Below are 14,722 nucleotides of genomic sequence, written 5' to 3'. Positions count from 1 at the left end.
GTATGTGTTGGTATAATGATGTTACTTTATGCATTGTATCATGGACAATACATCTGATCAATGTGTCTTATTTTGTGTTGGGTTTTTGCACGTGTTGGCTGGCTGCTTGGCTACTGGGCGCTTTAATACGCCCGTGTAACCCACAGGATAGGTTTCTTGTTCCTATAATCTGTTTCATGACATTGTTACGAGAGTGTACTTTCTGTAAATTGTAGTATTGGTTAAGTGATAATTACTATTTGGGTCACAATGTTTAAAGTTTTGAGTGAAAATTATTATGGATAGCATTTCGTATCATAAATGTTCAGTGCTTTTCATACTTTGGCAGCAGGCTTTAAGGTTGCGCTATAGAGTTTCCTCCCATTGAGTATTCTTGATTATTTGTGCGTACTTTCGGGAGACTACGAGAAATTCTGTGTTAATGGCGATGGTGGCACATGTGCTCGAATATTCAAGAATCGGTGACTGTGTATATAAAAGCTGGTTGAGGTGTTGGCGACGGACACATACAGATTAACTGGAGTATATATATCTGCCTGCCTCTCCGCCAACGCTTGAGCTACAAAACCCCTGCCTGGCCGCCCGCCATGTTACATTCAGTATAACTGTTTCACACTCTAAAGCCAAGACGTTGGTGAGTTGATATTATATTTGTGACCCAATACTTTAGATTTGACTCAGCTGCATTGTACATGAAACCACAGGGGTTCGAATCTGTTTGGAAAAAAATTTCAAAAATATAGATCTGGACTTTTCTAATTGTATAATGTTTTTAGATGCTATAATTTACTTATATTTCAAATTTGAACGCAATGGGTGCAGAAATAGATCTTTTAGGAAATTCTGCCGCTAAACTCATTACATGAAATACACATGGGGTGAAACTCGCGATCCTAGAAACCTGAACGAAAACCGCACAGCCCGACTATTTTAACGTGCGGTTCAATCAAACCTTACGTTTTTCACCCCCAGTTGACCAGTGAGAGTTGTCCTGTGTTTCCGAGTCATTCAGAGATTACGGACACTGTCGATGTTTGTCGAAGCAAGGCCAGACGTTTGTTCAAAGAGTGCAAATGCCAGGGACAGCGTTCAAATATGACAAGCAGGTCGACACATTGAATACTATGGACAGGGAGGTAAAAGACTGACCTACAAGTTCAACACATTTTGGGGCTGAAAAACTTAAGGTTTGATTGAACCGCACGTTAAAGTAGTCGGGCTGTGCGGTTAGATATGAAAAAGACGTACAGCGATGACAAAAAGTCTCCATTTTGACAACTGCATATGCTTTTTCATTTTCAAATACCCTGAAAACATATGTATTAAAAACAAACTCTTCATCGTTGAACGTTTTGATGTGTGTGTGTGTTTGTGCGAGTGCGTGTGCGCGCGAGAGAGAGATTTCACGATTTACCTTGAGGTTCACAGATAGACAATTAAGAGTGACATGTATACTGTCTACAGTCAATGAAGACATGCCTTTTTGTAGGTTTCCCTGATCACACGAATCAAACTGTCATCCATATCAAGTATTTCTGGTTTCATAACAGAGGTGACTCCGGTGTGGGGCTAGTTGGTGGTATTCTAATAATAACACATTAAACAACCCGACATTTCTCCTGACTTTTGAAATGCCAGCAAAAATGGTATTTTATATTATTCTGAGTAAGTAAACGAAATCAGCATACATAAATTCATGACGTGACGTGATTTCATATGTGATATCTACACAACATTAGTTACATATATGCTGCAACCTTTCTCTGCGTACGGCAGTGAATCACAAAACCACGGACACCAGCAGGATTATGAACATTCCGTGACGTCAACTGAACATCACAGATATAAGTTAAATCTACAAACTGGACGTAAACATGTGGCAGAGTCAACTTTGTATATAGTTACTGCTGTAAATATAATAAACATGTGAATCTTTTAAAGTATCGTGTGATGGTATTATTTTGATGAGATATACTATCTCATTAAGTAGCCTAAATCTACCTAAATTTATCAGTTATTTTACCTTCAACATTTTATATCCTAACCCTAGCTCTCTAAACACCAATCTAGTCTCAATGTAATCTATTTCAGTAATACTCATTTGCACTGCATGCTTTTCTCTTGTCAATCCCTCTTAAAACATGTCCTTTGCTCAGGTTAGTAAGTTCTATTGTTCTGTGTTCATCCAAGCGTGTAAGGTATTATGGTATTTAAAGTTTAATTTGATCTAGTTTCATGTCAGTATCTTATGTGGTCAGCGTCAGACAGGTTGTGTTTTTTTTATCGAGATCATGGTGATCTGGACTGTGTTTCATATATGAAGGTTAATAATGCCTAGTCTTGTATATATACATATGGAAATTAATTAAGCAACACCAAATTCAAAGACACATAAAAACTTAACAAAGTTTAACGAAGTAATTTTGATGATTGATTATTCAATTTTGATGTATTGACATACAGCATGAGCTTTTCATGGGTTGATATGACGCGCGTGAAGCTTGCACAGCGCACGTGCATTGCTTTAACCTCAACTTTCGAAAAATGCACTTTTTCCCTGGGGTGTTTACAAGCGCAGGTTGTCGATTGCATTCGGTTTTTCATTCATTTCAATGTCATGGCACGTAGGAAATTATCAGAGGCCACTCGTTGGCAAATAATCGGCATGAGGAATGCTGGTATGTCTCTAAGACAAATCGGGACTCAAATCGGACGACATCATTCCATAATTTCAAAACTTTTGAAAAAATACCGGGCCACTAATGAAGTTAAAGACCTGCCTAGACCAGGAAGACCCAGGAAGACCACAGTCCGGGAGGACAGAGCTTTACTGAGACTTGTACGGCGCAGGTCCTTCGACTCGAGCTCTCGGTTGAGACAGGAGTGGCTTCCAGGGAGACCCATCTCGAACAGGACTGTTCGGAATCGTCTGAAAGCTGCAGGATACCGGGCAAGGAGGCCAATCAAGCGACCCAGACTGTCTCCAGCCCATAAGGCAGCCCGACTGGCCTGGTGTAATGACCGTTTGCACTGGAACATTGCCTCTTGGAGGAAGGTCCATTTCTCAGATGAGAGCCGGTTCTTGCTGCACATGGTGGACGGTCGTACTCGGGTCTGGAGGCAGAGGAACACAGCAATGGCTCCACGGAACATCCAGGAGACTGTGGCCTTTGGGGGAGGTTCCGTTATGGTATGGGGGTGCATTTCCATGAACTGCAAGTTGGATATCATTACCATCCGTGGCAACCTTAACGGTGTTCGTTACCAACAGGAGGTTCTTGACAGGGCTGTGGTACCTCATTTTGAGAACCATCCTCTGGCAACGAGACCCATATTTATGGACGACAATGCTAGACCTCACAGGGCGCATGCTGTAAATGATTTTTTGCGGCAAAATGCAATTGACAGAATTCCATGGCCTGCCATGAGCCCTGACCTCAACCCCATTGAACATTTGTGGGACTTTATTGGCCGTCGTGTGAGGCAGAGAGACCCACCAGTCCATAATCTCAACGAATTGACGGCTGCCCTGCATGAGGAGTGGAACAGGATCCCCCAGAATCAGATCCGGAGACTCATCCAAGGAATGAGGAGGCGTCTGGAATCGGTGGTGCGTGCGCAGGGAGGACACACTAGATATTGATGAAAGTCGGTGTGCAGACTCTCAGATGACTGTTCTTTCTTTCCATGTGACATTTGTGTTAATACACCTGACAACAACGTCTGTGGATGAATAGTAAATTGTGTCCATTTTTTCATGAATTTAAGACAGTTTTAAGAATTTGGATTTCGTTGCAATAAAGCAAAGTCTTGATACTTTTTCCCTTTAAGTTGTTTGTCAGAGATCGTCTGTTGAATAAAAAAGTGTCAAACTATATCAACCCGGCATATTTTGATTGTCAGAACACTTCAAAGTTGCTCCAATAGAAAAAATTGGGGTGTTGCTTGATTAATTTCCAGGTGTATATTTCTTGTGGTTTGCTATGTGTGTTTCATAGTTGGTGGTTGCATTGGTTATTGTTTATAGTATTGTTAATATCTCAACATTCACTTTTCATTATGTGTAAATAGTTTATGTGATGGTAACTCACAGTATAGTGAGTTTTGTTATTGTGTAGACTGTAACTCACATTAGAGTGAGTTATCATACTGTTGTTTAGTTTGTGTGCATAGCTCAGGTTACATTTAGGTTTGACTCACAGTGCAGTGAGTTGTGTAATTGCTATGTTACAAAATTACCTATATCATAGTACCACACATAGTTATTAGTTTCTATTTCACTTAAGTAAAATCTCAATAATCTTCTCATCTTACTACTATGTTGAAACATAGTAGGAAACATAGTAGGAAGATGAGAAGATTATTGAGACACGATACTTTAAGAGATCCACGTGTTTATTATATTTACAGCAGTAACTATATACAAATTGACTCTGCCACAAACAGAGATAAAGAATATAAACTTACTCTCACATCTCTCACATGTAGATGTTTGAATGTAATGACTGTCACTGTCAGATTTCTCTCTGATCTCCGTATTTTACACAAAATAGCGTTCACTTATGTGAACCGTCAATCCAGCCGGAGATTTACATACCTGACAGGTTTATTGACAACACCGGGAAAGTATAAAAACCACCGGTCTCGTTGTGATTGACGCTGAGCCACATCCAGCATAGATCAGAAGCATGGGAGTTGACACTGAGCCACATCCAACATAGATCAGAAGCATGGGAGTTGACACTGAGCCACATCCAACATAGATCAGAAGCATGGGAGTTGACACTGAGCCACATCCAACATCGATCAGAAGCATGGGAGATGACGCTGAGCCACATCCAACATAGATCAGAAGCATGGGAGTTGACGCTGAGCCACATCCAACATAGATCAGAAGCATGGGAGTTGACACTGAGCCACATCCAACATAGATCAGAAGCATGGGAGTTGACGCTGAGCCACATCCAACATAGATCAGAAGCATGGGAGTTGACACTGAGCCACATCCAACATAGATCAGAAGCATGGGAGTTGACACTGAGCCACATCCAACATAGATCAGAAGCATGGGAGTTGACACTGAGCGTGATACGAATGTTCATCAAAACTACAGATGAGAAAATATAACATGTGTTACGGATGAGAAACATCGACACACCCAGGGGTAGAGCTGGCTTCTAATGAAGAGCCTGTCGGAAAGCTTGAATCGTCACTATTTTCCTCTCACATTCAACTGACAAGTCCTGTGATAACTGGAATACCGCACAAAACGTCCTCTAGCTCGCTCACACGCACGCACGCACGCACGCACGCACTCACTCACGCTGTAGACATGCCGTCTTCAGTCCCGGATGGTGCACTTGGACTCGGGAAGCGGTCTGTGCTGGGGCACTTGATGACGACAGTGACTTCATCAAAGTGATGGTCTTTCCTGTCAGTGAGACTCTGCAACTCCGGAACGTCAGACTCCTCTGGCACGTCCGACTGCGTCTTCTTCAACAACATTATCATCAGACCACACGCAGACGACACGAAGAATGTTGAACCTGTAACGAATATGACAAATTCAGTGTATTAAACCAAGCAGTTCTTATAACTGAGAAGCACAGAGATCACACAGATTGTTCGCTGATCACCTTGAATTGCAGGGCTGGGGGTCGCGATGCGGGTGGTAATGGGTGAGAAGTGGGAGTGAACAATAGGGGTTGTGGTGGCGATGCTGGTGGGGGTGTGTGGGGTGGGGGTCTCGATGCGGGTGGGAATGGATGGGAAGTGGGAGTGAACAACAGGGGTTGTGGTGGCGATGCTGTGGGGGTGGATGGGGTGGAGTCGCGATGCAGGTCGGAGTGGGTAGGGTGTGGGAGTCAATTGCAGGGTTAAGGTCAAGATGCGGGTGGGGTTGTGGAAGTGAACTGCAAGGGGTGGGGTCGCGATGGGTGGGGGGGTGGGGGGTGGAGTGGGTGCGGTTTGGATGTGAACTGTTGAGCTTGGGGTCCCAATGCGGGTGGGAGTGTAGTGAACTGCTGGGGTTGGGGTCCTGATGTGGGTGTGGTGTGTTTGTGGTGTGGCTGTGAATTGCAGGGGGGTGGTCGCAATGCGGGCGGGTGTGGGTTTGGTGTGGGTGTGAACTGCATTGACTGGAGTCACAATATGGGGGAGTGTGGGTGTGAACTGCTGAGGTTGGGATCCAAATGTGGGTGGGGGTGTGAACTGGAGGCGTTGAGGTCTCGATGCGTGTAAGAGGGTTGGGGGGTAGGAGGAGGAGGCAGCTGCAGAAGTTGGGTTCTCAGGACGGATGTGCGAATTGTTGCTTTGTTACATTCACGATACGATAGTTTTAAACATGTGAGTAAAATGCCGCCACTAATACCTGTGATTAGTTACATTATAAACCTAGCGACACTTTGGCCATATGTTCTTTACAACACAGGGCCCCGTTCCTGACAGTGATCCTAGCGCTATGATTAAGCATGGGAGTTACGACTTTCGTAGAGTTACGATCGCTTTCAGTAACAGGCCCCAGGTAAAACTGTATTCAGACAGATACCACTCCCTGAATTCCAGTTTCGCCATACATTTATACATATAATGACATCTGTATCAGTAGAAAGGTCCAAGAGAAACAATAAGTCGTTTCAGATCTGTATAGTAGCGGACAAGTAGACAACAGATACAAACAGTTATCATGTACAGTAATAAGATGATATATACAGACCTTCAACTGGCATCAATTTGCGTACCGATTCATATATCACTGCTACAGAACGTACAAACTCGAGAGCCTAGATAAATGAAAACAGTGGTGAACCTCTCCTACAAGCCGTAGCATATTCCTCAATGAGACAGCGGTATACATGATGTTTGACATGCAGCTGGATGGATGTACAGGGTAACAGATGGTTCAGTCTTCACCACCATCACACACAGACTGGCTTCTTTCACCAACTGGACTTTCAGACGAGATCTAAATTATTACGAAAACATTTCTTCTTCTACTTCCTGTTGACTCTGATCTACTTAATGACTGAATATCTCTAAAGGTCGCCTCACAATGTCATGTTACTCAAAAGTAGCTCATTATACAGAAGAATCGAGAAACCATACATAAAGCGAATCATATATAGAGTCAAAACCCACCACTTGAAGTCGATTTCAGAAGTAGTTAGCTTGACCCTTCAGAACTCGTCGATTCAACTTTCGGAATCAACAGCTTTACCAGTATTCTCCATTCTTACACGGCACACAGGGAGTTTACACCGTACCCGTCTCAGCCGGACGGCTTCTCGGCACTCAGTAGGTCTCAGTACTCACGATGACAACAACGTTGCATGCGTTTTCGAATGGTCTCATGCTTGGCAGTGGACAGTAAGGAACCGATAATCCTTACATCTAACCATCACCAGATTAGTCAAGTATTAACAGCTGTGGAAGCCAAGCATGGCTGTACACTTGGTCCGGTCTAGTAAAATCATATTGGCGGTCGTGCACTTTGGAACGAGAAGTAAGATGGTTCCCGAAGTAAGCTGGGTCCCGTCTCTCATATCGTTATATGACGCGCGCAAAGGGAGGCGGCAACCAGCTTAGTATCGGAAGTAGAGCCTCGTGAGACTTACATGCTCCATGCTTCATTAGGTGTAATGGTGTCATGTAATTTTTCAAGTTGATATGGCGATATAGTGTGGTTTGGTGGATACGTGGCCTATCAGGTTCTGTTAAGTCAGTTGGACAATGACAAGTGGTTGCTATAGGCAGCTGATCCATCCACTGTTAGGTCGGTAATTCATAAATTTAGTGGTAAGAATTTCAAGCACACAATCAACTTTGCCTGTGATCACTCTTTATGGCAGTCAGTAGGTGCCGTTGATCTCAAGTGAGGTCACTGTGTCAGGCGCACATAGCCTATTGAGGCCAAAAGGTCGCCCTAAAACATTATCTGCTTACCTACCTACCCGAGTTGAGAAATGAGGTAAAAATGTGTTTCAAAAGTGTCACCACATGCGTTTGTTGCATCATCTACAACAGTTATGATTGTATTATATGCAAATTAAAGGGTGATGTTTTGTAGAATGTTAAAGCCTGTTAATTTCTTCGAACAGAAAACCTTAAGTTGCTAGCCGAAGCGTGCAGCAGGAAATGTATAAGGATATGTTTTGGAGGAAGCTGAATTGCTTGTGACATCGTCTCTCTGATTTCACACCGTGCCAGTTGTGGGTACCTACCAGCAAAGTAAAAGGCTTCTTGGTATTTTCCGTATGTTTCTGCAATAATACCTGTGAAAGAATACCATATTGACCATTGTAAACTATATTCCAGTAGCCCGCCCAACAAAGTGGGTATAGGGACTAGCAAGTCACGTGTGTTATGGCTGGGAGTAACTTACACAACATTTCACGTTGTATGGTTCATCCAGTCAGCACAAACCAGAGTCCATCATCATCACTATCATTATCATAGAATATTTATATAACGCACATATCCACGCAACTAGTGCTCAAGGCACTGGTATTTTTCTTTTCATCATCATCATCATCATCATTTCAGAAAAGCAGTCTAAGTGTAGAGGCGCATGAATGGATTGTGTTGACAAACTCTATGTCTTGGTTGATGGCGCTTTATTTACAACTGAATTAACATAAGTCACGTGATAACTAGTTCTGACTTTTTGACCATACATTCCTTACAATTCAGGATTGTCAACAGAATACACTTACTTGCTAGTGGAGGTCCAATCATGATACCTAGCCCTGAGGCTAACATCGCAATGCCGTATCCAGAGGCGAGGTTCCTCATCCCCACGATATGTAGAGTTAGTGGGTTGATTAGTACCCAGCCAACGGAAGCATACAAGCCGAACATAAAGGCATACGCAACCTTGCCTACCATTGTCTTCGTCATTGGCCAAATGAAGAAGTCTATTGTTGCTATGACACCATATGTTCCTGAGAATAGAACAGAAGGTCCAATATTTGGATCGTTGGCAGCGAATCCTCCGAGAGGTCTTGCCAGGGCCCCACCTACTCCAACCATGGAGAAGAGAAAGGAAGCTTCTTGAGGAGAAGAGCCTTGCTTGATGAAGATGTCGGGGAGGAAGAGGTAGGAGGTGAAGTTGCCGACGCTGAAGGAGAACGTTGACAACAGCAGCAGCAGAAATGCTGGATGGAACATCTCCCCTACACGGTCACATCGTCCACACAAAGAAGTAAGGATTTGTTGACAGACAGACTTCCCAGATTTAGCGCTGACCGCTAACTCCGTCTCAATCTCCGACGGCCTCATGAGTGCCCCGAACACCACTGCGTGGAAGGCTATTGCTCCCAAGAAGAGGAAGCATCCTTTAAGTCCGTAGTTGTCCAACAGATACTGAGTCAGTGGAGGAAGGAAGAAGGTGCCCATTCCAACTCCAGCCATCCCAACGCCAGTCACTAAGCTCACCTGTAACAACACATTGGTTTCCGTTTGGCTGATACTAAGTACGAATAATTATTACACGTGTGTTTTGACCAAGCCTTTAAAAACATTGCGAGGTCTGTGATTGTAATACACGATGTAACGGGGGACATATTATCATGTAACGGTGAATTTAATAATAATCATGTAACGATGGATGTAACACCATCTTACATTGAACATTAGACTGGTGTTAGAATCTACATGAAAGAAACGCCATTCAGTTAGATGAAATGGTTTGTGACATACTGTACCAACGCCCAGAAGGACGATCATACCATGCAAATCATACTCATGAAATATTGAGACACCAGTCGCTAAGTTAACGACCTGAGGACATCGTGTTCGTCGGACCCCTCTCAGGTCATAATACCGTCGTTGGGTCCAAATGTGTTCCCGTGCTTCAAATACTCAGTAACACCCAGAACGTGGCCAACACATGATGTTTATCTCCTAAATGAGAGCTGAATGACGTCACCACGTCTAACGACGCAACAGTGCCATCTTGTGCTGTATTTGTACGTGTCAACAGGCAGTGAAAAGTCATCAATTTCCGGGAATCGAACACCATTGAGATTAAAGAACATTGTAAGTTTTGGTTTACAATATCGGGTGGATAAAACCTTTAAACTCTATCTGTTATATGATAAACAATATTAAAAGGTTTTACCTTCGTTACCTGTGAGATACGCCATTGTGTATCATCTTGTCAAATATGTAACTTGTGTGAAACAGCCGGAGACGTTGTGTCTGTGTCACGTGACGCAGAGCGGTGGTTAAAGGAGGTGCGGTTTGAACAAGTTTCCCTTCGTGCATTAGTGTTTAGCAGTCGTGATATATGTAACTCATAAGACACTAGTACTCAGGTGTCAGTTCGGAATACCTTGTCAGTAACATTCGGTGCAAGAGAAAATGGACTCACTAACATACGCACCTGATCTTTGAAGTAGAAGCCCAGAAGGACGATGGAGCCTGTGTAGACCAAGCCTTCCCCCAAACCTGGAACACAGACAATAGGGTTACCCCATTATTACTTGTCACCCGTGGGGAGTTGGGGTATGTGTCCCCACCAGTCACCCATAGAGAGTTGGGGTGTGTGTCCCGAACAGTCACCCATAGAGAGTTGGGGTGTGTGTTCCCACCAGTCACGCATAGAGAGTTGGGGTGTGTGTTCCCACCTGTCACCCATAGAGAGTTGGGGTATGTGTTCCCACCAGTCACTCGCAGAAAGTTGAGGTCCCATGGGTTAAGAGTGTGTATTTTCTGTATATTTTTGTTATTAATTCAATAATAATTATTACTGGGTCACAACATTTAGTGTTTTGAATATTAATTATGATGGGTCACATTTCGTTTCAATAGCTGGTCAACACTTTTAGCATTTTGGTTTTCCGGAATTTATCTGCTCCTAGTTTTCTATGTGTCTACTTCCGAGAGACTTTTTCGAGGGCATTCTACAGTGTTGACGATGTTCGTTTGTGCCCAAACTTTCGGGAAATGACTTCGTAAATATATGTAAAAGCTGGTTGCCGTGTTGAGGGCGACACTCACACTCATTCATAGTTACATCACTGCCATCGTCAAAACCGTCAACGCCTGATCTACATTATCTGCTGTCACACCGATGTCTGTGTTGACATTCTGCATAGTTGATTACCTCTCGTACTGAGACTTTGGTGAGTTTGATATATTGTATTTTTGTGACCCACTGACTTAAATTTTGTCTCTCTTGAATTGTATTTGTAATCAGCATTGTTATATTGACTTGTGACTTTGTATACCTTGCTCTCGTTGCATAATAATACAGAATTTGAACAGAAACGACTTTTTTGTCTTTGTTCTGTTTTGCTGGTTCACAGGGGATTTTCTTAAATTGTTGTCACAGTAAATTCTTAACCGTAACACATCTCCCCAGGGAAATGTGCATAAGACGATCAATCACCCAAGGAATTGTCCACAAGTCTGGGCTCATTCAGTCATGAGAAAAATTTTGGGTGCAGAATAACTGATACTGGACCAGACTCATCACTGTTTTGACTGCCCTGGGTGCGGCCATAGATGTGCTGGACGCCAGTGATGCTAGTGAACGAGCCCGCTCCATTTAACCTGATATGCTTCTGTTGCTGCACACTAACACGACCTTATTTGATCACACATTGCAACACACACTGCAACATACACACTGGCATACACAGAAACACACTGCGATACACACTGTTTCACACGGCGTGACAGACATTGTGACAAACACTGCAATGCACTGTGACACAGTGCAACACAAACTGCAACACACACATCAACATAAACTACATCTCACACTGCAATGCACTGTGACACACACTGTCATACACTGCAACACTAACTGCAACCCACACTGCAACACTAACTGCAACCCACACGGCAACGCACTATCTGAAGATGACACTCATGACACTCATACAAAGGTTAAGCTGTTCAGACATAACTTGACCCATCCTACTTCCTTGACACATGTGTTGCCTGATCAAAGCCTGTATGTGCCATCAGTTTCACACGCGGCTACATTATGTATTTTATTACAGGTAATGAAGCATGTGATGTATATACTCTGTGCTGATATCAATTAGATTCATGATAAGTACCGAACGTTTCCCAATTATCATTCTCATAAACACCAGTGTTGCATGACATTAATCAAGTTTGACGTTCATTCTATCTCTCGGTGTGACGGTTGTTGTAAACTGATGTGCATAATTTCAATCTATAGTTATTATTGCAATCAATTAGAAAGAAATATGTCCATATCTCTGTGTTAGAGTGTGTTTTACCTTTTGCTTGTATGAGTGTGTCTGTGGCTGTGAGTGTTGCGCTCCGCTGTGTGCGTTCTTGGTGTGATGGAGTGTTTTGGGCGTTGTATGTTTATCTGTGTGTGATTGTGTGTGCCATTTTGTATGCATTTATGTGTAATTGCGTGTAGTTTGTGGTGTGTGGTGGTGTCATAAATGTTGTGCGGGAGTAAATCTGTGTGTTAGGGTGTTAAGTGTCGTGTGTGTTAGGGTGTTCAGCATCGTGTGTGTTAGGGTGTTAAGTGCCGTGTGTGCTAGGGTGTTCAGCATCGGATGTGTGGCGAGTGTGTTAGGGTGTTCAGTATCGTATGTGTGGCGTGTGTGTTTGGGTGTTCAGTATCGTATGTGTGTCGTGTGTGTTAGGGTGTTCAGCATCGTATGTGTGGCGTGTGTTAGGATGTTCAGCATCGTGTGTTTTAGTGTATTCAGCGTCGTGTGAGTGTTAGGATATTAAGTGTCGTGTGTGTTAGGGTGTTAAGCGTAGTGTGTGTTAGGGTGTTCAGCGTCGTGTCGTGTGTGTTAGTGTGTTCAGCGTCGTGTGTTAGCGTGTTCAGCGTCGTGTAGGTTAGGGTACTCAGCATCGTGTTTGTATTTGGATGTTCAACATCGTGTGTGTGTTAGGGTGTTCAGCGTCATGTCGTGTGTGTGTTTGTGTGTCTGTGTGTGTGATATCTTTCATGCAAAATTTACTCCTTTTCCTATTTACTCAGTTGACTTTGTAAATCCGCATTTACACCCATGAAAATCGTCAGAGAAATCTTTGGAAAACATTGTTGTATATGACACGTTGTGAACACGTCCAGCAGTCAGGCGACAGAACACGAGAGACGAGTCAGCGACTGACATATCGGAGGGAAGACCTGATGTGGGAAGCTCACAAAGTGACCAAGCAAATCACCCAGAGGATGTCACACGCCTCAACAACTGAAACACGAGGAAGTCATACTTGAGTTCAAGCACAGGCAAAGTGTAGCGCAATATGGGTTGCGCAGCAGAACGAAACTGACCAGTCTTCGTATATACGAGCGAAGCGAGCAAAGGTTGGCAACAAACTTCCCTCGCTTCGGTCCGAAAAATATTTTTCATGTCAAAATAAAATATCGCCACCATCAAATATAGACACACATTTACTCACAGGGTTGTGCTCTCAGATTTCCAACCTCATACTTAACAATTACTCACGTGAAATATATTTTAATCAACGTTCTAAGCACCGCCGGTGCTCTCACAGAGCGTTCTTCGCCTCCATTACCCCTGCCAGCTTCCGGTTCAGCGGAATGAAGGAACAAGAATAAGCAGAAATTAAGAGGACACATCATATTGCCCAAATTTCTCATTAAACTGTTCCAGATTATTTATCTGATATGGTGTGGTTATTGTTAGAATTTTAGTAACAGTTATTCTAAAAAGGCTCACTCCTGACGTAGCGAGTGGATGAATGCAAGGGAGGTAATTGAGCAAGTAGTTATTTTTGAGGGAAATACAAACACAGTATTGGGACAGATGCCGTCAGCTGGTACGTAATATGAAGTAAAATTAAACATTTCTTTTCTTGTTAAGAAAAAGTGTTCCATGTGATCTAAGTACCGATTTGACGAAAAGCTATTCTTTTCATTTCTTGATCAATTCTTATCAATACAAAATAGTTCTATTACAAAGCAAAAGATCGTTTTCACTGTAAACGAAAACCGTGACACCTCACGACAAATCCACTTGATGACTTGAAATTTAAAAACAAAACATCCATACCTCAAAGTAAATGTCTTTCCTGTCCCGCATTGTCCTGTTATAAGGAGATTGTGGCCTGCCCCAGCAACAGCAATGCAGTTCCTTTGCTCCTCATTCATGGTTAATATGCACGACGACTGTCATCTGCGAACTTTGCGGAGGACATGCGACTCGACAAGTGTTTTCAGAGTTACCTAACCTGTTCCTTCATTCCGCTGAACCGGAAGCTGGCAGGGGTAATGGAGGCGAAGAACGCTCTGTGAGAGCACCGGCGGCGCTTAAAACGTTGATTAAAATATATTTCACGTGAGTAATTGTTAAGTATGAGGTTGGAAATCTGAGAGCACAACCCTGTGAGTAAATGTGTGTCTATATTTGATGGTGGCGATATTTTATTTTGACATGAAAAATATTTTTCGGACCGAAGCGAGGGAAGTTTGTTGCCAACCTTTGCTCGCTTCGCTCGCATATACGAAGACTGGTCAGTTTCGTTCTGCTGCGCAACCCATATTGCGCTACACTTTGCCTGTGGTTCAAGGTATCAGGTTACCGTAAGCGAAGCAGCTTTAATTTGCAGCAACATTACAAAAGCAGCTACTTTAGAGCAAGAAGCAGTAACATTACAGCAGGGAGCCATTACATTACAGTAACATTACAGAAGCAGCTACATTACAGAAGCAGCAACATTACAGCATGAAGCCAGTCTAAGTAAACTTATCCTC

The 14,722-nt window shown here is 43.1% G+C and overlaps 1 protein-coding gene across 2 annotated transcripts in view; it reads right to left on the bottom strand.

Moving 5' to 3' along the window:
- Positions 1–4,816: 4,816 nt before the first annotated feature.
- Positions 4,817–14,722, bottom strand: part of LOC137282773 (monocarboxylate transporter 12-like) — a 48,988-nt gene continuing 39,082 nt past the window's right edge. Inside the window, exons 4-7 of one of the 2 annotated variants that reach the window (XM_067814562.1) lie at positions 10,382–10,446; positions 8,712–9,432; positions 8,220–8,270; positions 4,817–5,546 (exon numbers count right to left, since the gene is read on the bottom strand). In XM_067814562.1, coding sequence (XP_067670663.1) covers positions 5,320–5,546; positions 8,220–8,270; positions 8,712–9,432; positions 10,382–10,446 — 1,064 coding nt within the window. In that variant the 3' untranslated portion in view covers positions 4,817–5,319. The remainder of the gene's footprint in view (positions 5,547–8,219; positions 8,271–8,711; positions 9,433–10,381; positions 10,447–14,722) is intronic. The other variant, XM_067814563.1, reaches the window with a different exon arrangement.

The sequence above is a fragment of the Haliotis asinina genome, chromosome 4 (genome assembly GCF_037392515.1).
Source record: "Haliotis asinina isolate JCU_RB_2024 chromosome 4, JCU_Hal_asi_v2, whole genome shotgun sequence".
Taxonomy (NCBI): domain Eukaryota; kingdom Metazoa; phylum Mollusca; class Gastropoda; order Lepetellida; family Haliotidae; genus Haliotis; species Haliotis asinina.
This window is presented reverse-complemented; position numbering and strand designations above follow the sequence as displayed.